Here is a 27,486-nt window from a genome sequence, read left to right on the forward strand (position 1 = left end):
ATACTGTGTGCAGGGGCCACTATGGGACATAATACTGTGTGCAGGGGCCACTATGGGACATAATACTGTGTGCAGGGGCCACTATGGGGCATAATACTGTGTGTAGGGGTCACTTTGGGGTATAATACTGTGTGCATGGGCCACTATGGGGTATAATACTGTGTGCGGGGGCCACTATGGGACATAATACTGTGTGCAGGGGCCACTATGGGGGATAATACTGTGTGCAGTTGCTACCATGGGGGATAATCCTGTTTGCAGGGGCCACTATGGGACATAATACTGTGTGCAGGGGCCACTATGGGGCATATTACTGTGTGCAGGGGCCACTATTGGGCATAATACTGTGTGTAGGGGTCACTTTGGGGTATAATACTGTGTGCATGGGCCACTATGGGGTATAATATTGTGTGCGGGGGCCACTATGGGACATAATACTGTGTGCAGGGGCCACTATGGGACATAATACTGTGTGCAGGGGCCACTATGGGGCATAATACTGTGTGCAGGGGCCACAATGGGGCATAATACTGTGTGCAGGGGCCACTATGGGACATAATACTGTGTGCAGGGGCCACTATGGGGCATAATACTGTGTGCAGGGGCCACAATGGGGCATAATACTGTGTGCAGGGGCCACTATGGGGCATAATACTGTGTGCAGGGGCCACTATGGGGGATAATACTGTGTGCAGGGGCCACAATGGGGCATAATACTGTGTGCAGGGGTCACTATGGGACATAATACTGTGTGCAGGGGCCACTATGGGACATAATACTGTGTGCAGGGGCCACTATGGGGGATAATACTGTGTGCAGGGGCCACTATGGGGCATAATACTGTGTGCAGGGGCCACTATGGGACATAATACAGTGTGCAGGGGCCACTATGGGACATAATACTGTGTGCAGGGGCCACTATGGGGGATAATACTGTGTGCAGGGGCCACTATGGGGCATAATACTGTGTGCAGGGGTCACGATGGGGCATAATACTGTGTGTAGGGGTCACTTTTGGGGTATAATACTGTGTGCATGAGCCACTATGGGGCATAATACTGTGCGCAGGGGCCACTATGGGGCATAATACTGTGTGCCGGGGCCACTATGGGGGATAATACTGTGTGCAGGAGCTACCATGGGGGATAATACTGTTTGCAGGGGCCACTATGGGACATAATACTGTGTGCAGGGGCCACTATGGGGGATAATACTGTTTGCAGGGGCCACTATGGGACATAATACTGTGTGCAGGGGCCACTATGGGGCATAATACTGTGTGCAGGGGCCACTATGGGACATAATACTGTGTGCAGGGGCCACAATGGGGCATAATACTGTGTGCAGGGGCCACTATGGGACATAATACTGTGTGTAGGGGTCACTATGGGGCATAATACTGTGTGCAGGGGCCACAATGGGGCATAATACTGTGTGCAGGGGCCACTATGGGACATAATACTGTGTGCAGGGGCCACTATGGGGGATAATACTGTGTGCAGGGGCCACTATGGGGCATAATACTGTGTGCAGGGGCCACTATGGGACATAATACAGTGTGCAGGGGCCACTATGGGACATAATACTGTGTGCAGGGGCCACTATGGGGGATAATACTGTGTGCAGGGGCCACTATGGGGCATAATACTGTGTGCAGTGGACACTATGGGGGATAATACTGTGTGCAGGGGCCACAATGGGGCATAATACTGTGTGCAGGGGTCACTATGGGACATAATACTGTGTGCAGGGGCCACTATGGGACATAATACTGTGTGCAGGGGCCACTATGGGGGATAATACTGTGTGCAGGGGCCACTATGGGGCATAATACTGTGTGCAGGGGCCACTATGGGGCATAATACAGTGTGCAGGGGCCACTATGGGACATAATACTGTGTGCAGGGGCCACTATGGGGCATAATACTGTGTGCAGGGGCCACTATGGGGGATAATACTGTGTGCAGGGGCCACAATGGGTCATAATACTGTGTGCAGGGGTCACTATGGGACATAATACTGTGTGCAGGGGCCACTATGGGACATAATACTGTGTGCAGGGGCCACTATGGGGGATAATACTGTGTGCAGGGGCCACTATGGGGCATAATACTGTGTGCAGGGGCCACTATGGGACATAATACAGTGTGCAGGGGCCACTATGGGACATAATACTGTGTGCAGGGGCCACTATGGGGGATAATACTGTGTGCAGGGGCCACTATGGGGCATAATACTGTGCGCAGGGGCCACTATGGGGCATAATACTGTGTGCAGGGGCCACTATGGGGGATAATACTGTGTGCAGGGGCCACTATGGGGCATAATACTGTGTGCAGGGGCCACTATGGGGCATAATACTGTGTGCAGGAGCTACCATGGGGGATAATACTGTTTGCAGGGGCCACTATGGGACATAATACTGTGTGCAGGGGCCACTATGGGACATAATACTTTGTGCAGGGGCCACTATGGGATGTTATACAATGTGGGTGTGGGGGGAGGTGTACATTATGGGACATTATACTCTCTAGAGGCCGTTATGGGATATAATAGTTTTTCTATCCGAGCAATGATTAGATCATCAGACAATTAGACTTGAGAAAGTTCTTCAATTTGCTTTTTTGGGAATATCTAGTTTCCATTTGCATAGATGGGGCTTCAGACCAGACGTTCTCTTCTGAACACCTTATATAGGATCCCGATGGCCGAGATGACTATTAGTGGCTAGGAGTTGGCTACTATTCTTCTAGCCAGAGCCACCAGGCCGAGATGCTGTTTGTGTTTGTTCTCGGTCTTGGTGCCAATATCATTACAAGTTTGCATTCTTCTGAATTGTTTCTTAGAATATTCTTTATGTTTTTCTATTGCTTTGCTCTGGAATTATCTGTATCTGAGCTCTGGTGGAACTTGTCGGTCCTCCAATGTTTATGAGCACTTTATGATCTGCAGACAGTCCTTGGTGTCCCAATGAGCAGCGTTACGGAGCGCAGTAGTCGGGGTAAGTCTTATTCTTCATCCTCTACTATTGAGGCTGCAGGTCCATAGAGTAGAGCGGAGACGGTCGTGTGACCCAGAGTCAGAATATCAGAAGAGGAGGCCGAGGGATGAGACTTCTGTCCCCCTCCCCCTGCAATCCTTATCATTGGGGCTCGGGGGGACCCTCTTCTGTACGATAAGAACATTTATACCTAGTAGAATTAACAACGTGACAAACAAGTGGAGAATAGTTTGGGGCGCTCCGTGTGCTATTTGGAATATCTGTAAGAGCAAATATTTTTTAATACAAATATAGACTCCAGGCCTGAATGTACATAGAGGATCCGGGTTGGCACAGCGAGTACCGCACCTGAGGATCCTAAACCTACTGGCCAATACCAAGAAGGCAACTCAGTAACGAAATGGAAAAATACAGTACGACTGCAGTTAACTCCAAAAATTCTGCTCTATCCATATCACACTCACAGGGGTCCAGGATACAGAAACATGAGGAGCAGTTTGAGGGGTCCTTAATCCATAAATCATGGCTATATCCAATCCTTGACATATCTAATGGCCAATAAGCCAAACATTTTATGACTCTGTTACTAGGAAGGGCCAATCGCTATAACCTGACTCTCCATTTGTTTCCAGTGGCTTTTGTTGAAGGTTATCAGAGAGCATTGCGTTATCAGAGACAAGATGAAGATGGCGACTTCTTTATGTTTCAGACACAATTACCGTAACAATAGCATCAATAGGAGGGGGGGGGGGGGGGGGTCCTAGTCCCAAGAACTTATAATCTATGAGGGAGAAGGGTGCGGGGCACAAGAGGTAGAAGTGCTTGGTGGCCAATCTGACTATTATAACATAAGGTAATACACATAAAGCTACATGAGCCGTCACCAGCTGGTGTCTGTATATATCTAGATAGAGAGTGCAGGTAGCTGTATGGGGTAGGGGCTTACCGTAATGATGATGGAAGGGGTAAATACAGAAGGGTTAGAGAGCAGGGGTAGGATGGTAGAGATCAGTGAGGTTATGTAGGAAGGTGCAGCACAGTGGGGGTACTTTAAGTAAGAACAATATTGTATATCTCAGTGACTGTCACAGACGGGAGATATCGGTGTAGTGACTGGCACAGACAGGAGGTATCGGTGTAGTGACTGGCACAGACGGGAGGTATCAGTGTAGTGACTGGTACAGACTGGAGGTGTCAGTGTAGTGACTGGCACAGACTGGAGGTATCAGTGTAGTGACTGGTACAGACTGGAGGTATCGGTCTAGTGATGGGCACAGACCGGAGGTATCAGTGTAGTGACTGGCACAGACTGGAGGTATCAGTGTAGTGATGGGCACAGACTGGAGGTATCAGTGTAGTGACTGGCACAGACTGGAGGTGTCAGTGTAGTGACTGGCACAGACTGGAGGTATCAGTGTAGTGATGGGCACAGACTGGAGGTATCAGTGTAGTGACTGGCACAGACTGGAGGTATCAGTGTAGTGACTGGCACAGACTGGAGGTATCAGTGTAGTGACTGGCACAGACTGGAGGTATCAGTGTAGTGACTGGTACAGACTGGAGGTATCAGTGTAGTGACTGGCACAGACTGGAGGTATCAGTGTAGTGACTGGCACAGACTGGAGGTATCGGTCTAGTGATGGGCACAGACTGGAGGTATCAGTGTAGTGACTGGCACAGACTGGAGGTATCAGTGTAGTGACTGGCACAGACTGGAGGTATCAGTGTAGTGACTGGCACAGACTGGAGGTATCAGTGTAGTGACTGGCACAGACTGGAGGTATCAGTGTAGTGACTGGCACAGACTGGAGGTATCAGTGTAGTGACTGGCACAGACTGGAGGTATCAGTGTAGTGACTGGCACAGGCTGGAGGTATCAGTGTAGTGACTGGCACAGGCTGGAGGTATCAGTGTAGTGACTGGCACAGGCTGGAGGTATCAGTGTAGTGACTGGCACAGACTGGAGGTATCAGTGTAGTGACTGGCACAGACTGGAGGTATCAGTGTAGTGACTGGCACAGACTGGAGGTATCAGTGTAGTGACTGGCACAGACTGGAGGTATCAGTGTAGTGACTGGCACAGACTGGAGGTATCAGTGTAGTGACTGGCACAGGCTGGAGGTATCAGTGTAGTGACTGGCACAGACAGGAGGTATCGGTGTAGTGACTGGCACAGACTGGAGGTATCAGTGTAGTGACTGGCACAGACTGGAGGTATCAGTGTAGTGACTGGTACAGACTGGAGGTATCAGTGTAGTGACTGGCACAGACTGGAGGTATCAGTGTAGTGACTGGCACAGGCTGGAGTTATCAGTGTAGTGACTGGCACAGACTGGAGGTATCAGTGTAGTGACTGGCACAGACTGGAGGTATCAGTGTAGTGACTGGCACAGACTGGAGGTATCAGTGTAGTGACTGGCACAGACAGGAGGTATCGGTGTAGTGACTGGCACAGACTGGAGGTATCAGTGTAGTGACTGGCACAGACTGGAGGTATCAGTGTAGTGACTGGCACAGACAGGAGGTATCGGTGTAGTGACTGGCACAGACTGGAGGTATCAGTGTAGTGACTGGCACAGACTGGAGGTATCAGTGTAGTGACTGGCACAGGCTGGACTGAAAGACAAGTGTGGGTGCTGCGTGGGTTCTGTCTAAATTTCAGAGAGGAAAGTTTGGATTAATTTGCTTTCATGACAAATTGGAAACGTATCCAAACCTGATAAAGTTATATGTGAACATGGCTGTATCCACCTTAAAGGGTTTGTCCAACTCATCTTTTATTATTTAATATGTTGCCAGTGAGGTAAACGATCTAACAAACTTCCCTCTCCCCGGGCCCCAATTCCAGGGCCGGCAGCTCCGTTTCCCCTGTATACTGGTCCCTCAGCTGATGCCACCACTGATGTCCCATTTGTGATATCACGGCTCATGGCTGTACATGTATGTGCCGGGCCAACATGGAGGACGTGGAGCAGAAGAAGGGACTGGTAAAGCCTAGGTAAGGACCTGGCATTTGTGTTACTGCTATAACCACTTTAGAATGGAGACCACATCCAGACCTAACACGTGGCAAACACCAACAGTGAGCCCCCGACAGACCTCATTGACATTTAATGGGTTAATGAAGGGGCCATCATGTCTGTCACATTAATAATAAGAAGAAACCTGCGGGTGGCGCTATTGCCATCAAATATGACAGAATGATCAAATGAAACGCTGAATACTTCCTTAGAGGGTACTGGGTTAGAAATTTTTTGGCAAGGGGTTTTCCATTTTAAAAAGAAACATCACACTAGCGTGCAAAGTAATGGAAGGGTCTGAATGTTGGTGGATCTAAATGTCCCATTCCCATCAGATTTGTCAAACCGGCCAAATTCAGCAGGACGGCCAACCATCGCATGTTTATAGGTTTGTCCCAACTCTCCCCAGACGTCAGACGTTGGGGAAAAGAAGGATTTAGAAAGTGAAGATTCACCACGACCTTTCCTTTGTTCTCCATTGACACAATCCATAGAAACAGAGGAGTCTCTATGGGAATAGAATTATCTGGTAGGGACAGAGGGGTCCATAATGAGAAGTCTTGGGGGTACAGAGAAGTCTAAAAGGAACAAAAGAGTCTGTAAGGGGGCAGAGAAGTATGGGAAGTACAGAGAAGTCTGCGGAAGATGGACTTCTCTGGAGGGAAAAGAAGAATCTGGAGGGGACAGAGGAGTTGAGTCAGAGGTGTTTGGAGGAGTCTGGAGGAGACAGAAAGGTTTGAAGGTCTAAGGACTCTGGACAGGACAAAAGTGCATCAGTAGGGATCTGGAGGGTCTAGAGGAGACAAAGATTTAAGCAAGAGGGGTCTAATGAGGAAAAAAAGAGTCTTGGTTGGACAGAGGTTTTTAGAGGGGACAGTGGAGTCTAAAAAGAACTGAAGGGTCTGGATGAGATTGAGGTTTCTGGAGGGACAAGGGTCTAAATGGAAGAGAAGAATCTTAATTTGACAGAGGTGTCTGGAAGATACAGAAATATCTGGAGGAGATAGAGGGGTCTGAAGGGGACAGAGGAGTCTGGAGGGGACTTAGGGGTCTGGAGAGAGCAGATTTGTATGAAGTGGACTGAGGAGTTTGGAGAAGATGGAGGTGTCTCTAGGGGGCATGGGGTTAGGTGCAAAGAGCAGAGTCTCAAAGAGATGGAGGAGAACCTGGTAGGAGACATGAGTGGGAATGGGTTATGAAGGTCTAGCAGAGGCCAATTCCCCTCTGTCTACTGACAATACAAGCATCCTTGTCTGAGCTGAGCATTCATATGTACAGATTGGTGGAAAAAAGCAGATATCTAAGGTCTATGGTCAGCTCCTTGGTTCTTCTCCAATGATGGTTTGGTTTGCAGAGTTCTGAGCTTTCAATTCTTGGATTCCAGAAAGGAGGTAACATCCATAAGTTAGTCTTTGCAGAGAAATGTCAAGAAATCTGATGGCACAAGCCATAGGTGATAGCAACAGGGAAAGGTGATAGACTAGGTCAGGGCCAAGGGTCCCAGCTTCTGATCTGAGGTAGCAATAACCTGACCTTCTAAGAGACAGTGGTTATATGATCTACCAACCCGTCTCCCCCATCCCTGGTCCACCCTTTCTCAAGGTTCACAATCTTTATCTTGTAGATTCTTGCTACTGCCTGAAGTCTGCTGCATGTTGGCCACATCCCGAGCCCACAGAGCCGAGTAGACCCCTGGTGCACAGGTCCCCTCAGTACAGGACTAGTCACTAGGAACAGGAACAGGTAACTCCCAAACAATAGACGTGTCATCACAGTTTAGCAACGAATGGGAATGTAGGGATATTTACGCGGGACCCCAGAATGAATTGTAGTGGTGGTCCCGATGCAACCCAATGGATCACTGTCTGAAAATATAGCCAATAAGCAAACAGACTGAGGATGTTCCAGGTTCCTCCTCACCATCTGGGTTATGTTTTGCTGGGTAAATATTATATCAGGGCGTGCAAACAGCTACTCTACATAATAAACATCATATATGGAAAGCATACAGATTGTTTTTGCCAAATCTTTGGGAAGGGTTGGCCTACGCTGATGTCATTAGGTTTGTAAGTGTATATAAATCAGGGGAACCTTCAGCCCATAACAGTGAGGTCAGATATCTCATTACCACAGGTCTACTCCCAATCTACAAGATGAGATCCATCATCATTCTTCTTGGAGCCATCTGTAGCCTGACATTGGCTGGTGAGTTTGTTTGCAGAATTCCAAGTCCTTACCGGTTTATTCATGTACCCCAAAATTGCAATTGCTTTCCAGCTGCTGACTGGCATTGAGCTCTTCTGCTTTCTATATCCAGTCCTTCTTGAGCTCTGTTATTTCCAGTTACATTTACCAGGTGTCACAGATGAAGGTTCTTATCTTGATATATTTCTGCTCTGTGATCTTCTCTCCTGACAGATGAACCACTACGATGTATAAAGTGCTTCCAGAAAAACAGTGACTCTTGTGATGGACCTTTGGTTACTTGTGGAAAAAATGCTACCGGCTGCTTTACACTAGCTGAGATGTATTACGTTCGTAAGTAGAATTTTATTCCCTCTATATTAATGTAGGAGTGAAAGGAATGTGAATTACTAATCAATGTTGTCATCGCATCCATGGCCTTCAAAAGGATCCGCTCCACTGATTCTGACACATTTAGAATTCTTTCTCTAGCCCCCACCATTGCTGAGCAATCAGTGCAGATAGTGTTGGTGCCTGATATGTAAACTAGGCTCTCCAATGTCAAGTGGGTGGTGTCAGGCAGGAGCAGACAAGAGGGTGTGGCTCAGAGCTCTTACACTGGCTGCTCTTGATTAGTCACATCCCCTTACTTTCTGCTGCCTGACCCCCCCCCCCCACTTCACATAATAAGGTGTAATTGACATATCTGGCAAGGAACCTGGCTAAGCAGACTGCTCAGGAACGCTGAGGGATAGAGAAAATTTTTTAACTGTGCCAGAGTCAGTGGAGGGGCAGCTATAAAGGGATCCCATGGTGCTCTGTACATTATTATATTAATCCCATGGTGCTCTGTACATTATTATATTAATTCCATGGTGCTCTGTACATTATTATATTAATCCCATGGTGCTCTGTACATTATTATATTAATCCCATGGTGCTCTGTACATTATTGTATTAATCCCATGATGTTCTGTACATTATTATATTAATCCCATGGTGCTCTGTACATTATTATATTAATTCAATGATGCTGTACATTATTATATTAATCCCATGGTGCTGTACATTATTATATTAATTCCATGGTGCTCTGTACATTATTACATTAATCCCATGGTGCTCTGTACATTATTATATTAATCCCATGGTGCTCTGTACATTATTATATTAATTCCATGGTGCTCTGTACATTATTATATAAATCCCATGTTGCTCTGTACATTATTATATTAATCCCATGGTGCTCTGTACATTATTATATAAATCCCATGGTGCTCTGTACATTATTATATTAATCCCATGGTGCTCTGTACATTATTATATTAATCCCATGGTGCTCTGTACATTATTATATAAATCCCATGGTGCTCTATACATTATTATATTAATCCCATGGTGCTCTGTACATTATTATATTAATCCCATGGTGCTCTGTACATTATTATATTAATCCCATGGTGGGTCCATCTTTACTCAAAAACATTGTGCAAAAAATCATATTGTCATGAGCCAGTACCGATAGTCCAGTCCTGAAGTGGTTAACTACAGTATATTTTATCCACAGAGGGGATTACGTATCACACCGTTGTAAAAAACTGCAACGTTCAGTATCCTTGTGGACAAACAATGTATGCGTCCAATTTCCTTGATGCGTATCTGCAAGCCCATATAGAGTGCTGCGATGCCGACAACTGCAACACCTTCAACTATTCCAGTACGTAAATAATACAATGTTATATCAGGGATTCACCGTAAACATGACCAGCAATGGGTGAGATTCATATCAGAGCGTACAAGACATGAAAACATTACTTACCCCAAAAATATGTTGAAAGGAACCGTCTTACCCAGGTAAAGAGGGTAAGTAGAAATCCACAATGTTAGTAGGTGGGAACTGGCAGGAATTATCCCCATAGTTGTCCTGACAACCTAAAAAATGACAAGGGTGGTCCCAAAGCTTGCCCTACTCTAACCCTAGGGTCAATGGTCTCTTAAGGACCATAAACCATGCCCACTGGAAGACACAATGGCCGCTAGCTCTGGCCGACTGTATGTACAAAGGGTCACGGAAAGGGAGAACACGCACATATAAACACTTGTATGCAGTCTTGTCAAATAGTGCTCTGACATGTTAGGACTCTGTGACCGTGCCGCTCTGTGTAGAGGCCACACCAGGTATGGCAGATCAGCTTCCATTTATTGGAATGGGACCTAAGTTGTAATAACTCAGTTCTGCCACTACACACAGAACAGCGCTGTCTGCTTCCTGTTCCATTCTCCATGTATCAGCTAGTTGATAGAGGCGCCGTGTCAGACACTTACACATCTTATATTAGTGACCTATCAGTAAGGTTGTCATCAATATCTTAGCTCGGAAAACCCCCTTAAGGGTGTGATGGGAGAGCACATACAATGTGATGAGCTACAATATTAACCCTTCTATTCCTGCTTTTAGTGCCTTCTGACGATGGGAAACGGAAGGGCGGATTCTGTCTGGGCTGTTTTTCCAAAAGCTTCACTGAATGTGCCAACAGACGCACCATCCAATGCAAAGAGAAAGATGATCAATGTTATCATTATGTTGGAACAATAAGAGACCCAGGTAATAGGAAAATCTGCAGAGGTGCCAAAAATACTGGTGTAATAGATTTTAGATCCACATCTTCACTATACTGACTATAAAAGACAGACATAGCAAGATGTTAGAGAATATCCAAGGTTCTAGAATCTTCATGTTCCGCCATTGAGGTTCTATGGTGAGCGCTTATAAAGGGTTGCCCATAGCGGTCTTCTCCCAGTATAGGATCCCAAAAATGACTATAAAATAAAAAGACTCAAACCAGATTGGTACACAATGACTTCTAGTTAGACTGTTTTATATTCCTTATATTTTTACGCATTTCTTCACTTCTCTTTCCAGGAGGTAATGAAATGAATGCCACTTTCCGAGGTTGCTTGTCTAAAGCCGGCTGCGCTCTCGCATTTGGTGCCATGAGAGGGGTGGAGAACGTTCATACTGATCAGTTTGAATGTACTGAACCAAAGGCCACAAATGACGACTACATCTAACATTTCAAGCGTGTCGGTCTGTGTATTGACTTCTTCAAGATCTTCATTAACTTCCTTATTCTATAAAATCCTTTCTCCCAGCTTTTCCATAGGTCGTAAAGGGGAAGGGGCTCTACAAATCATCCAAAATTAAGTTGCCTTTGGTTCTGTGATTTAGAAATGTCACGGTAATGGGGATACAAATGTTGCGAAGTATAAAAAGTTTTCATCTGACTTGCTACAATGTAGTGTTTTGAGGGTTGTCATCATGTAATGTATGAAAAACATTGTTATCCTTAAAAGCTGAATGCTATATGTAGTTGCTTATGCTTGAAACTGGTATAATGTGATATGATAAGATGGCGCCTGTATCCAGGATGGGTGCAAGAAAAACAAATGCTTGGCTTACTGCCAGAAGACATCTCCCCAAGGTTACCACGCAGGACCGGGAGTAGCTGGTTATATATGGAATTGCTTAAGCTTACCAATGATGACTATGAAAGCTTACATTGTTATTATCTCTCTTCCTTTCCTACTATTTAACCCCCGTTGTCTTAAATAAAAGTGCGCCAGCACACATTCCTCAGCTGAGAGAGGAACTAATACCAAGATACAGAGTGGTGTGACTTCATTACCGCCTGGCACTCAGCCTAATTATTTGGATGACGACAGTTACCAGGATTATTGGACAATTAGTCATAAATGCAGCTTTAGTCTTATCAGCGTTAGGTTCCCATGTTGGCATTTCCGTTGTTCTGATCTGTTAAATCTATCATGACTGTGACAGAGAGAGAACAGGTGAGACCACATCTGGAATACTATTGTCCCGTTCTGGAGACCCGATCACCAAAAAACGTAGATAAAATAGAAAAGGTGCAAAGGCGGCTACAAAAATAGTGCGGTCAGTCATTTATTCCTCTATGATTCTATAAATCACCAAAAAGGGACAATTATGGTATTTATCAAGGTGCCACCAATACTCTGCACCTTCACCAGATGTAGCGAGTAGTGCAATATTCCAGATTCAATATTCATTTCGAGTAGAGCCTCAATATTCAACTACTCGATCAAATATTGAATCCCATTATAGTCTATGGGAAAAAATGCTCATTTCAGGGGAAACCACTATTCTACTAAAGGAGAGTCACCAAGTCCAAGAGTAGCAGGAGGAGAGTGTTTAGCAGGAGGGCTGTGCAGCTAAAGTGCATGGACCCCATTATAGTCTAAGGGGTCTGTGCGCTTTAACTGCACAGCGCTTGCAGTTGCGCTGATATTCCATTCGGGAGGGTCCTCCTGCGGACTCCTTCCGGACGGGAGGCAAGTGCTAATGTGAACTTACTCCTCCTGCAGAACCAGCATTGATTGGCCGAATGCTATACAGTGTACAGCATTCGACCAATCAACGCTGGTTCTGCCGGAGGCTTGTCTGTTAGGAGGCAGAGTATAAGATCGGACCACAATGGAGACTGTTGTGGTTCAATCTTAGACTCCACCTCCTCACAGAAGAGCCTCCGGCAGAACCAGTGTTGATTGGCTGAATGCTGTACACTGTATAGCATTCGGCCAATCAACGCTGGTCAATGCATTCCTATGAGAAAAAATCAGCTCCCGCATAATCGCAAGCTGCCAGCTCTCCCGACTAGTAAAGGACGAGCCTGCTGCAGAACCAGGTTTGATTTGATGAATGCTATACATAGTATTCGGCAAATCAACGCTGGTTCTGAATCGAATCTTTACTGCTAATAGCGATATTATTCGAATGAGTATGAGTATTTCGAATACCTACTCGATCGAATACTACTCCCTCATCTCTAGTAGCGAGGGTTAACATTACGTCATTAATCACACCATGGCGCTCTACGTTGTCCTGATAAATGTGATGATAGTCCCGCTACATCAATAGACACAATACATTAAGGGCCCTGTGATGATGGCTCAGGAGATACATATGGCCCATCTCATTAACCCAAGTATCAGAGCTCGCACTACAGTCACATCCATACTGAGCAACTCAGCACTGTAAACACTGGGGACAGAAAAGGAGGCGCACTCATGAACCCTATCACACCGCCATGTGCAATCATTATTGGGATACTGTACATACTGTAACTGGCCATCAGGAAACTTACTGGCTGTGCCATAGAGGAGGCCAAAGGACTTGTCTCTGAGCTGATGCCTGGATTTGCAGTGCAGGCAGGGCCGCACCTCTAATGAGGCGAGGTGAGGCGACAGCCTCAGGCGGCATTTTGGAAGGGGTGGCAGCTGGGCCAATTAGATTTTTTATTTTTTTCTAAACTGGCGTAGGAGAGGGCTGCTCTGAAAACAAGCCAGGCAGCCCTCTCCTGGGCTGGATTAGACCTCTTCGGCTCTACTGACCAGTCTCTGCACTCACAGACGCCAGATCCACCGTATTCTTTTGCTTCTGAGGCTCCAGTACGAGATAGATGCAAACATCGCCCTGAGTATCACAGCACCAGAACTGGTCACATGCTGCAGTGTGATCCGGACACTTGCTTTCCTTGGATGGGACTGCGCTGTTGAGCCACTGCCTCTTGCAATCAGGGCACGCACTTGGTAAAGAAGCCAGTCCATTCATGAAAAGCAAGTGTCCGGATCACGCTGCAGCATGTGGCCAGTTCTGGTGCTGTGATACTCAGGACTAGATCGGCAGCAGATAAATCACTGGCAGATGCAGGGGCTGCCGATCGCTGCTTGTAGAAGGCGGAGTCTAAAATCGGACCAGAATGGAAACTGCTGTGGACGGCTCTTAGACTCCGCCTCCTCAGGAAGAACCAGCGTTGATTGGCCGAATGCCGTAGACTGGCCAATCAATGCTGATCAATGCATTCCTATGGGAAAAAGTCCACTCTGGCATATCGCAAGCTGACAGGGATCCCGATACAGGTACTTGATACCCCCAGGCATTCTTCCCCTGATGTCCCAGTTGCATTGCAGAGGTGTTGGCATCATTTCCTGGGGTGTGATAGTGTGTCTATCTATCTATTTTATATATATCTATCTACAGTGTTGGTCAAAAGTATTGTCCCCCCTGCAATTCTGTCAGATAATACTTCCAGATAATGATTGCAATCACAAATTCTTTGGTATTATTATCTTCATTTAATTTGTCTTCAATGGAAAACCACAAAAAGAATTGTCAAAAAGCCAAATTGGATATAATTCCACACCAAACATAGAAAAGAGGGTGGACAAAAGTATTGACACTGCTTGAAAAATCATGTGATGCTTCTCTAAGTTGTGTAATTAACAGCACCTGTTACTTACCTGAGGCACCTAACAGGTGGTGGCAATAACTAAATCACACTTGCAGCCAGTTGAAATGGATTAAAGTTGACTCCACCTCTGTCCTGTGTCCTTATGTGACCACATTGAGCATGGAGAAAAGAAAGAAGATCAAAGAACTGTCTGAGGACGTGAGAAGCAAAATTGTGAGCAAGCCTGAGCAATCTCAAGACTACAAGGCCATCTCCAAAGACCTGAATGTTCCTGTGTCTACCGTGCGCAGTGTCATCAAGAAGTGTAAAGCCCATGGCCCTGTGGCTAACCTCCCTAGATGTGGACGCAAAAGAAACATTGATGAGAGATTTCACCGCAAGATTGTGCGGATGGCGGATAAAGAACCTCGACTAACATCCAAACAAGTCCAAGCTGCCCTGCAGTCCGAGGGTACAACAGTGTCACCCCGTACTATCCAGCGTCAGCGTCTGAATGAGAAGGGACTGTATGGTAGGAGACCCAGGAAGACCCCACTTCTTACCCACAGACATAAGCCAAGCTGGAGTTTGCCAAAACTTACCTGAGAAAGCCAAAACCGTTCTGGAAGAATGTTCTCTGGTCAGAGGAGACAAAAGTAGGAGAAGGCCTCAACATAGAGATTACAGGGAAAAAAGAGGCCTTCAAAGAGAAGAAGACGCCCCCTACAGTCAGACATGGCGGAGGTCCCTGATGGTTTGGGGTTGCTTTGCTGCCTCTGGCACTGGACTGCTTGACCGTGTGCATGGCATTATGAAGTCTGAAGACGACCAACACATTGTGCAGCATCATGTAGGGCCCAGTGTGAGAAAGCGGGGTCTCCCTCAGAGGTCAGGGCTCTTCCAGCAGGACAAGGACCCAAAACACACTTCAGGTCAGCACTAGAAAATGGTGGTGAGAGAAAGCCCTGGAGACTTGTAAAGTGGCAGCAATGAGTCCAGCCCTGAATCCCATAGAACACCTGTGGGGGAGGGGGAGAGATCTCTTGGTGGCAGTTTGGAGAAGGCCCCCTTCACATCTCAGGGGGGACCTGGAGCAGGAGCCAAAGAAGAAGGGTCTAAGATTCCAGCAGAGCCTTGTAAGAAACTCATTGCTGGTTACTGGAAGCGGTTGTGCGCAGTTATTGTGTCTAAAGGTTGTGCTACCAAGTATTAGGCTGAGGGCGCCAATACTTCTGTCCGCACCAGTTTTGGAGTTTTGTGTAAAATGATCAATGATTTGACTTTTTTTTCATTCTCTTTTGTGTTTTTTCATTGCAAGCAAAATAAATGAAGATATTACCAAAGAGTTTGTGCTTGCAATCATTATCTGGAAGAACATGAGGATTATCTGACAGAATTGCAGGGGGCCAATACTTTTGGACAACACTGTATAGTCCTAGGAGCCCTGACAGAGTGAGTCTCAGACTCCATTTTGCATTATGTAACCCCATCACTTTGTGTAACATTACAGAGTGTCTTCTCCTTCCTATTTGGACCTTTTGTTCTGTTCTGAAGTACAAGACGTTCTTGTCCCATTGGGAAACTAGATGTTATCATTTTCGTACAATGTGATCAGCCCAAAGAACCCAAAGATAGTTATACAGACCCACAGGCTTTGTCCGTCCCAGAAGTGACATGTATTCTTGCTTAATTTCCCAAAATGGTTATTCATGTAGCTAAAAGTGATGCCAATGGTCAGTCGTATTTTGATGGACGTGTTCTAGGTATCTGAGCTGATAAAATAAACAGTTTCTGGGTGGAACCTCGCAGAACTTTTCCTGGACCGACCATACAACATCAAGGTGTCCGTTATGTGATTGCTACTGGTAACAATCTGACTATACAATCTACCTGGGGTAAGATACCTGACGACACCAACTTTGGTGCTGAAACCCAGGATGCCAATTGACTTTTGATGGACTGGAATGGGAGGGGAACTTCTCTGTCATATGTCCTAGGTAAAAGGTTTTCCTTTGGTAGGGGGTTCTGTTCCTGTCTGTCCATTGGAGGGATTACAAGGCATCCGTATCCCAGGTCCCAGGTGGATTGTATCTTCTGATCTAGATCTTCTTTCCTATCTGTCTCTTTTATTCTTTTATGTCCTCTGTTTGTCTGTAACATGATTTGGTAACATTGTATATCATTGTATATCATTGTACATCAGTGTATATCATTGTATATCATTGTACATCAGTGTATATCATTGTATATCATTGTACATCAGTGTATATCATTGTATATCATTGTACATCAGTGTATATCATTGTATATCATTGTATATCATTGTATATCATATCCTTGTATATCATTGTATATCATTGTATATCCTTGTACATCATTGTAAATCATTGTATATTATTTCTAAGGTCTTGTATGTGTCATATGTTGATCATCAAGTCGTGAACTTATTCCAGCAATAGGGGATATGTTAGCTGTTGATTAGGTTGTACTAAATTGGGCTAGAAAGAGTAAGCTGTGTTTCCAGTATTTTGACTTGAATTCAGGATATTTCGGCTTTGATTAAGTCGTGTGTATCACTCCTGGACAGTCGCCCATAGTTGAATGGGAAACAGCTGTACGATGTGAGTTTTATTAATCCAATTGTTGCCATTGTTCTTTACTTTCCCTTCGATTCCATTCTCATCTCTAAGTATATTTTGTTTCCTTTATCGATCATCGTTCATGTCAGTCTGTTCCTGTGTCGATCTGCTTTCTATGTTGCTAAGAGTCTCTTACAATCGATTTGTGTCTTTGTCTCACTTTGTTCAATGTTTTATGTACATTAAGACTCCTTGAATGGGATTGGTGTGGATCTGTGTGAATTTATAAGGGTCATCTAAAGTAAGACTTCGATTGAATAAGGGGGGTCCGTCTAGGTGTAGTCCTGTGGCACGTGGCCAAAAGAAAATCTTGTAGGCTAGTGTTAAAACCACGACCCGATATTTGTTGCATGTAAATTTCATTCATTTCCTTCCTTATTTGTTCTGAATTTAATATCATCTCTCTCTGTCAGTTCAGCGAGGAGTTAAACTCCCGAAAAAAAGGGGGGGGCTTATCTGCAAGGCTTCACTGCTTTGAAAGCTTCTAAAGTTATATCAACTCTAATGACCGCTAATAACACATTGACAGGAATTTCGTATTTAAAGGGATTCTACCATTAAAAACTTTTTTTTTTGTTTTTTTTTGTTGACACGTCGGAATAGCCTTAAGAAAGGCTATTCGTCTCCTGCCTCTAGATGTCTTCTTCACCCCGCCATTCAGTTAAAATTATGTTTTCCGTCGGTATGCAAATGAGTTTTCTCGCAGCACTGGAGGTGACCCCAATGCTGCGAGAGAACTCTCCAGCACCGCCTCCATCTTCTTCATGTTCCAGGTTCCTCCTCACCATCTGGGTTATGTTTTGCTGGGTACATATTATATCATGGCGTGCAAACAGCTACTCTACATAATAAACATCATATATGGAAGAATACAGGATTGTTTTTGCCAAATATTTTGGACGGGCAGTGAGGTCATATGTCTCGTTACCACAGATCTAATCCCAATCTACAAAATGAGATCCGTCATCATTCTTCTTGGAGCCATCTGTAGCCTGACATTGGCTGGTGAGTTTGTTTCCAGAATTCCAAGTCCTTACTGGTTTATTCATGTACCCCAAAATTGCAATTGCTTTCCAGCTGCTGACTGGCATTGAGCTCTTCTGCTTTCTATATCCAGTCCTTCTTGAGCTCTGTTATTTCCAGTTACATTTACCAGGTGTCACACACATGAAGGTTCTTGATATATTTCTGCTCTGTGATCTTCTCTCCTCACAGATGAACCACTACGATGTATAAAGTGCTTCCAGAAAAACAGTGACTCTTGTGATGGACCTTCGGTTCCTTGTGGAAAAAATGCTACCGGCTGCTTGACACTCCATGAGCTGTATGACGTTGGTAAGTAGAAATTTAGACCCAGCCAGATCTCTAGTTATTCAGATTATGCCAAAATACCTGGGACATAAGAAGAAAGCTTAGGGAGAATGGAAATCTCTAAATCAGGCCGATGTATTCAGGGCCCGGATCTCAATTCTCAAGTGACAACCTTATATGCAATTGATAGAGGCTCACACACCCCGACTAGGGAAACTTCCCTGTATGGACTGATCTAATGGTGCTGTACATTACTGTCTTAATTCCATGGTGTTATACATTATTATATTAATTCCTTTACATTTGAGGATACACATACAGTAATCAAAATATACAAACAGATATAATACTAACAGTGACTGACTGGCACAGTGGGATAGAGGGCCCTGCCCGTGAGGGCTTACAATCTATGAGGGAGTTCCAGAGTATGGGGGATGCACAGAAGAAATCTTGGAGACGGTTGTGTGAGGAGCAGAGCAGAGTAGGAGGTCATTAGAGGATCTGAGGTTACATGTGGGCAGGTAGTGGGAGATGAGGTCAGAGATATATGGAGGGGAGAGGGGAGGATGAGGTCAGAGATATATGGAGGGGACAGGTGTGGATGAGGTCAGAGATATATGGAGGGGACAGGGGAGGATGAGGTCAGAGATATATGGAGAGGGACAGGTGAGGATGAGGTCAGAGATATATGGAGGGGACAGGTGAGGATGAGGTCAGAGATATATGGAGGGGCCAGGTGTGGATGAGGTCAGAGATATATGGAGAGGACAGGTGTGGATGAGGTCAGAGATACATGGAGGAGACAGGTGAGGTCAGAGATATATGGAGGAGACAGGTGAGGTCAGAGATATATGGAGGGGACAGGTTGTGAATGAGGTCAGAGATATATGGAGAGGACAGGTGAGGATGAGGTCAGAGATATATGGAGGGGACAGATTGTGGATGAGGTCAGAGATATATGGAGGGGACAGGTGAGGATGAGGTCAGAGATATATGGAGGGGACAGGTGAGGATGAGGTCAGAGATATACGGAGGGGACAGGTGTGGATGAGGTCAGAGATATATGGAGGAGACAGGTGTGGATGAGGTCAGAGATATATGGAAGGGACAAGTTGTGGATGAGGTCAGAGATATATGGAGGGGACAGGTGAGGATATGGAGGGGACAGGTGAGGATAATGTCAGAGATATATGGAGAGGACAGGTGAGGATGAGGTCAGAGATATATGGAGGGGACAGGTGTGGATGAGGTCAGAGATATATGGAGGGGACAGGTGAGGATGAGGTCAGAGATATATGGAGGGGACAGGTGAGGATGAGGTCAGAGATATATGGAGGGGGCAGTTGAGGTCAGAGATATATGGAGGGGACAGGTGAGGATGAGGTCAGAGATATATGAAGAGGACAGGTGAGGATGAGGTCAGAGATATATGGAGGGGACAGGTGAGGAGGTCAGAGACATCTGGAGAGGACAGGTGAGGATGAGGTCAGAGATATATGGAGGGGACAGGTTGTGGATGAGGCCAGAGATATATGGAGGGGAGAGGTGAGGATGAGGTCAGAGATATATGGAGAGGACAGGTGAGGATGAGGTCAGAGATATATGGTGGGGACAGGCGAGGATGAGGTCAGAGATATATGGAGAGGACAGGTGTGGATGAGGTCAGAGATATATGGAGGGGAAAGGCGAGGATGAGGTCAGAGATATATGGAGGGGACAGGTGAGGATGAGGTCAGAGATATATGGAGGGGACAGGCGAGGATGAGGTCAGAGATATATGGAGGGGAGAGGTGAGGATGAGGTCAGAGATATATGGAGAGGAGAGGTTGTGGATGAGGTCAGAGATATATGGAGGGGACAGGTGTGGATGAGGTCAGAGATATATGGAGGAGACAGGTGTGGATGAGGTCAGAGATATATGGAGAGGACAGGTGTGGATGAGGTCAGAGATACATGGAGGAGACAGGTGAGGTCAGAGATATATGGAGGAGACAGGTGAGGTCAGAGATATATGGAGGGGACAGGTTGTGAATGAGGTCAGAGATATATGGAGAGGACAGGTGAGGATGAGGTCAGAGATATATGGAGGGGACAGGTTGTGGATGAGGTCAGAGATATATGGAGGGGACAGGTTGTGGATGAGGTCAGAGATATATGGAGGGGACAGGTGAGGATGAGGTCAGAGATATATGGAGGGGACAGGTGAGGATGAGGTCAGAGATATACGGAGGGGACAGGTGTGGATGAGGTCAGAGATATATGGAGGAGACAGGTGTGGATGAGGTCAGAGATATATGGAAGGGACAAGTTGTGGATGAGGTCAGAGATATATGGAGGGGACAGGTGAGGATATGGAGGGGACAGGTGAGGATAATGTCAGAGATATATGGAGAGGACAGGTGAGGATGAGGTCAGAGATATATGGAGGGGACAGGTGTGGATGAGGTCAGAGATATATGGAGGGGACAGGTGTGGATGAGGTCAGAGATATATGGAGGGGACAGGTGAGGATATGGAGGGGACAGGTGAGGATAATGTCAGAGATATATGGAGAGGACAGGTGAGGATGAGGTCAGAGATATATGGAGGGGACAGGTGTGGATGAGGTCAGAGATATATGGAGGGGACAGGTGTGGATGAGGTCAGAGATATATGGAGGGGACAGGTGAGGATGAGGTCAGAGATATATGGAGGGGACAGGTGAGGATGAGGTCAGAGATATACGGAGGGGACAGGTGTGGATGAGGTCAGAGATATATGGAGGAGACAGGTGTGGATGAGGTCAGAGATATATGGAAGGGACAAGTTGTGGATGAGGTCAGAGATATATGGAGGGGACAGGTGAGGATATGGAGGGGACAGGTGAGGATAATGTCAGAGATATATGGAGAGGACAGGTGAGGATGAGGTCAGAGATATATGGAGGGGACAGGTGTGGATGAGGTCAGAGATATATGGAGGGGACAGGTGAGGATGAGGTCAGAGATATATGGAGGGGACAGGTGAGGATGAGGTCAGAGATATATGGAGGGGGCAGTTGAGGTCAGAGATATATGGAGGGGACAGGTGAGGATGAGGTCAGAGATATATGAAGAGGACAGGTGAGGATGAGGTCAGAGATATATGGAGGGGACAGGTGAGGAGGTCAGAGACATCTGGAGAGGACAGGTGAGGATGAGGTCAGAGATATATGGAGGGGACAGGTTGTGGATGAGGCCAGAGATATATGGAGGGGAGAGGTGAGGATGAGGTCAGAGATATATGGAGAGGACAGGTGAGGATGAGGTCAGAGATATATGGTGGGGACAGGCGAGGATGAGGTCAGAGATATATGGAGAGGACAGGTGTGGATGAGGTCAGAGATATATGGAGGGGAAAGGCGAGGATGAGGTCAGAGATATATGGAGGGGACAGGTGAGGATGAGGTCAGAGATATATGGAGGGGACAGGCGAGGATGAGGTCAGAGATATATGGAGGGGAGAGGTGAGGATGAGGTCAGAGATATATGGAGAGGAGAGGTTGTGGATGAGGTCAGAGATATATGGAGGGGACAGGTGTGGATGAGGTCAGAGATATATGGAGGAGACAGGTGTGGATGAGGTCAGAGATATATGGAGAGGACAGGTGTGGATGAGGTCAGAGATACATGGAGGAGACAGGTGAGGTCAGAGATATATGGAGGAGACAGGTGAGGTCAGAGATATATGGAGGGGACAGGTTGTGAATGAGGTCAGAGATATATGGAGAGGACAGGTGAGGATGAGGTCAGAGATATATGGAGGGGACAGGTTGTGGATGAGGTCAGAGATATATGGAGGGGACAGGTTGTGGATGAGGTCAGAGATATATGGAGGGGACAGGTGAGGATGAGGTCAGAGATATATGGAGGGGACAGGTGAGGATGAGGTCAGAGATATACGGAGGGGACAGGTGTGGATGAGGTCAGAGATATATGGAGGAGACAGGTGTGGATGAGGTCAGAGATATATGGAAGGGACAAGTTGTGGATGAGGTCAGAGATATATGGAGGGGACAGGTGAGGATATGGAGGGGACAGGTGAGGATAATGTCAGAGATATATGGAGAGGACAGGTGAGGATGAGGTCAGAGATATATGGAGGGGACAGGTGTGGATGAGGTCAGAGATATATGGAGGGGACAGGTGAGGATGAGGTCAGAGATATATGGAGGGGACAGGTGAGGATGAGGTCAGAGATATATGGAGGGGGCAGTTGAGGTCAGAGATATATGGAGGGGACAGGTGAGGATGAGGTCAGAGATATATGAAGAGGACAGGTGAGGATGAGGTCAGAGATATATGGAGGGGACAGGTGAGGAGGTCAGAGACATCTGGAGAGGACAGGTGAGGATGAGGTCAGAGATATATGGAGGGGACAGGTTGTGGATGAGGCCAGAGATATATGGAGGGGAGAGGTGAGGATGAGGTCAGAGATATATGGAGAGGACAGGTGAGGATGAGGTCAGAGATATATGGTGGGGACAGGCGAGGATGAGGTCAGAGATATATGGAGAGGACAGGTGTGGATGAGGTCAGAGATATATGGAGGGGAAAGGCGAGGATGAGGTCAGAGATATATGGAGGGGACAGGTGAGGATGAGGTCAGAGATATATGGAGGGGACAGGCGAGGATGAGGTCAGAGATATATGGAGGGGAGAGGTGAGGATGAGGTCAGAGATATATGGAGGGGACAGGTGAGGAGGTCAGAGATATATGGAGGGGAGAGGTGAGGATGAGGTCAGAGATATATGGAGGGGAAAGGCGAGGATGAGGTCAGAGATATATGGAGGCTACAGGTTGCGGATGAGGTCAGAGATATATGGAGGGGACAGGTTGCGGATGAGGTCAGAGATATATGGAGGGGACAGGTTGGGGATGAGGTCAGAGATATATGGAGGGGAGAGGTGAGGATGAGGTCAGAGATATATGGAGGGGAAAGGCGAGGATGAGGTCAGAGATATATGGAGGGGGACAGGTTGGGGATGAGGTCAGAGATATATGGAGGGGACAGGTGAGGATGAGGTCATAGATATATGGAGGGGACAGGTGAGGATGTGGTCAGAGATATATGGAGGGGACAGGTTGTGGATGAGGTCAGAGATATATGGAGGGGACAGGTTGTGGATGAGGCCAGAGATATATGGAGGGGAGATGTGAGGATGAGGTCAGAGATATATGGAGAGGACAGGTGTGGATGAGGTCAGAGATATATGGAGAGGACAGGTGTGGATGAGGTCAGAGATATATGGAGCGGAAAGGCGAGGATGAGGTCAGAGATATATGGAGGGGGGTGAATGCCCAGAGGAGGTATAAAAAATAAAATACATTTATACTCACCTTCTGTTACCTATTTTGGCCCCCTCGTGATGTCTGTAGGTTATAAGTTCATGGCATTTGGTTTGTTCATGAGGACCAATCACAGACCTCAGTGTTAACTCCGGGTGCATGACCCCAAAGGAGAGAAATGGACGTTATGAGGCAGAGATAGAGTGCCGGACACTGTGAGGAAACCCAAATGAAGTAAATGATTCTAATTTTTGCCCCCTCCCCTGGGCCCCCACATCTTATACTCTGAGCTCAGAAGAGATCTCAGAATATAATAATGTTTAGTTGTAGTTGAACAAGTTCAGAACAAAATGAGCCAAAGGTTTGCTTATCCAAACACTTGGACGAAAAGCATTTTCAGAGGTGAGTCCATCTTTACTCAAAAACATTGTGCAAAAAAACATGTTGTCATGAACCAGTACCGATAGTCCAGTCCTGAAGTGGTTAACTACAGTATATTTTATCCACAGACAATGATACGTATCACTCAGTTGAAAAAAACTGCAACGTTCAGTATCCTTGTGGACAAACAATGTATGCGTCCAATTTCCTTGATGCGTGTCTGCAAGCCCATATAGAGTGCTGCGATGCCAACAACTGCAACACCTTCAACTATTCCAGTACGTAAATAATACAATGTTATATCAGGGATTCACCGTAAACATGACCAGCAATGGGTGAGATTAATATCAGAGCGTACAAGACGTGAAAACATTACTTACCCCAAAAATATGTCAAAAGGAACCGTCTTACCCAGGTAAAGAGGGTGAGTAGAAATCCACAATGTTAGTAGGCGGGAACTGGCAGGAATTATCCCCATAGTTGTCCTGACAACCTAAAAAATGACAAGGGTGGTCCCAAAGCTTGCCCTACTCTAACCCTAGGGTCAATGGTCTCTTAAGGACCATAAACCATGCCCACTGGAAGACACAACAGCCGCTAACTCTGGCCGACTGTATGCACAACAAGGGGACACGGTAAGGGAGAACACGCACATATAAACACTTGTATGCAGTCTTGTCAAATAGTGCTCTGACATGTTAGGACTCTGTGACTGTGCCGCTCTGTGTAGAGGCCACACCAGGTATGGCAGATCAGCTTCCATTTATTGGAATGGGACCTAAGTTGTAATAACTCAGTTCTGCCACTACACACAGAACAGCGCTGTCTGCTTCCTGTTCCATTCTCCATGTATCAGCTAGTTGATAGAGGCGCCGTGTCAGACACTTACACATCTTATATTAGTGACCTATCAGTAAGGTTGTCATCAATATCTTAGCTCGGAAAACCCCCTTAAGGGTGTGATGGGAGAGCACATACAATGTGATGAGCTACAATATTAACCCTTCTATTCCTGCTTTTAGTGCCTTCTGACGATGGGAAACGGAAGGGCGGATTCTGTCCGGGCTGTTTTTCCAAAAGCTTGACTGAATGTGCCAACAAGCGCACCATCCAATGTAAAGAGAAAGATGATCAATGTTATCATTATATTGGAACAGTAAGAGACCCAGGTAATGGGAAAATCTGCAGAGGTGCCAAAAAATACTGCTTTAATATATTTTAGCTCCACATCTTCACTATACTGACTATAAAAGACAGACATTGCAAGGTGTTCGAGAATATCCAAGGTTCTAGAATCTTCAGGTTCCGTGTTATGGTCAGCAGGGTTTATTAAAAAAAACAAAAACAAATGAAAACCCTACAGAGCCCTCTGGGCCACTGACTACTAACCAACCTGGTGTGAACACAGGCTAACAGTTCCTGTCACTGCAGCTAAAATAAAGAACCAGGTGTGCTCTGTTAACGTTCACAGAAGCATACAGTCAGAGCAGCCGCACAAATAAACAAACTGGCTAGCCTGAACTCCAGGGCGCGCTTGCGCACGCACGCGCGCACGTACACACTTTGAATGAGGTCATAGAGCACCGGGCGTCCAGACCAGCCCCCTTATATAGGCAAGGGGCGGTCACCAGCAGATAGCCCAGCTGCCCAATCCGAGCGCCCATTGGTCGACACACATGTCGATCAACCAGTCGACCACGCCTGGCTGTTGCAAGGCAGGTTAACCCTTGCAACCCTGGATTGTGCAGAGTAACAGGCAGCGGCGCCCATCTCATGGCCGCAGTTACTGCACAATCCTAACATTCCGTCATTGAGGTTCCATGGTGAGCGCCTATAAAGGGTTGCCCATAGCGGTCTCCCAGTATAGGATTCCAAAAATGGCAGACTATAAAATAAAATAAACAAAGGGATTCCCAGCCACGCGCCACATTCAGGTAGTTTAAAACGTATCTTTTATTGAGGTAAGGTTACATCTTCATAAAAATGTCCATTGTGTTAGGCCTGAAGTGTCCAAAAAGCCTACGCATTTTGGAGCCGGAATCACCCCTTAGTTTTTTTTTAAAAAACATGTTCCTGTTTCAGAGGGAGATTTCTTGCATAACAGTTATAACTATGGTTTCTTTCTCAGTTCATGTATGTATCGCTGGTACCTTTAAGGTCACGTGTAAGATCTCACCACCTGTGTTTAATGTACACACCAACTCTGTCAGTAACCATCTATAAGCTGTGACTAAGGGAGTGAAATCTACGTCCCGAAACGCGTCAGCTTGTCTATGTTTTTATATATGGATCCACTTTTTTGTATGTCACTTTTTAATCATTTCAAGTAAAAGTTACATTTTATATTTTTTTTTTGCAAGAAAATATATTTACATGGGCTCTGTCTGAATATATATATTTATGGATTTGTTACAAGTTATGTTTATAGATGACATATCCGCAGGATGTTACGTTCTTGTCTCCACAGATAATGAATGTCATTACCTTAATTATAATCCTATAGTGTCCTATCGTCACATTTGTGGTATCCTTGTATACATACTAGTAGTGTTTTTAACCTTCAGTAGCGATGACTAAGGAGCGATTCCGGCTCCGAAACGCGTAGGCTTTTTGGACACTTCATGCCTAGCACAATGGACATTTTATGAAGATGTAACCTTACCTCAATAAAAGTTACATTTTAATCTACTACCTGAATGTGGCACGTGGCTGGGATCCCTTTGTTTGTATCTCTCCATTACACAATTCCATTGGGGGAAGCCTCGAATCCACCAGGAGCCATCATATCTTTTGTTCCAGGTAGCAGCGACAAAGTAAGTGAACTGGACTTTACTTTTATTATAGGAGTTTCTTGGATCACATTTTGTATTAAACGCACATTGGGCTGTTTTCACCCTGTTTTTTCTATAAAATAAAAAGACTCAAACCAGATTGGTACACAATGACTTCTAGTTAGACTGTTTTATATCCCTTATATTTTTACGCATTTCTTCACTTCTCTTTCCAGGAGGTAATGAAATGAATGCCACTTTCCGAGGTTGCTTGTCTAAAGCCGGCTGCGCTCTCGGATTTGGTGCCATGAGAGGGGTGGAGGAGCTTAATACTCAAACGTTTGACTGTACTGAACCAAAGGCCACAAAGGAAGACTACATCTAACATTTCAAGCGTGTCGGTCTGTGTATTGACTTCGTCAAGATCTTCATTAACTTCCTTATTCTATAAAATCCTTTCTTCCAGCTTTTCCATAGGTCGTAAAGGGGAAGGGGCTCTACAAATCATCCAAAATTAAGTTGCCTTTGGTTCTGTGATTTAGAAATGTCACGGTAATGGGGATACAAATGTTGCGAAGTATAAAAAGTTTTCATCTGACTTGCTAC

The 27,486-nt window shown here is 45.8% G+C and overlaps 1 protein-coding gene across 1 annotated transcript; it reads left to right on the plus strand.

The window, feature by feature from the left end:
* The first annotated feature begins 7,698 nt into the window (after window positions 1-7,698).
* Window positions 7,699-27,265, plus strand: LOC142210208 (phospholipase A2 inhibitor and Ly6/PLAUR domain-containing protein-like). Its single transcript, XM_075279232.1, has 6 exons — window positions 7,699-7,764; window positions 18,044-18,115; window positions 18,326-18,445; window positions 24,238-24,387; window positions 25,132-25,278; window positions 27,117-27,265. Exons 2-6 carry the CDS (start codon window positions 18,064-18,066, stop codon window positions 27,263-27,265), a joined length of 618 nt encoding a protein of 205 aa, XP_075135333.1. The 5' UTR covers window positions 7,699-7,764; window positions 18,044-18,063.
* Window positions 27,266-27,486: the final 221 nt, after the last annotated feature.

The sequence above is a fragment of the Leptodactylus fuscus genome, chromosome 6, assembly GCF_031893055.1.
Source record: "Leptodactylus fuscus isolate aLepFus1 chromosome 6, aLepFus1.hap2, whole genome shotgun sequence".
Lineage (NCBI taxonomy): Eukaryota > Metazoa > Chordata > Amphibia > Anura > Leptodactylidae > Leptodactylus > Leptodactylus fuscus.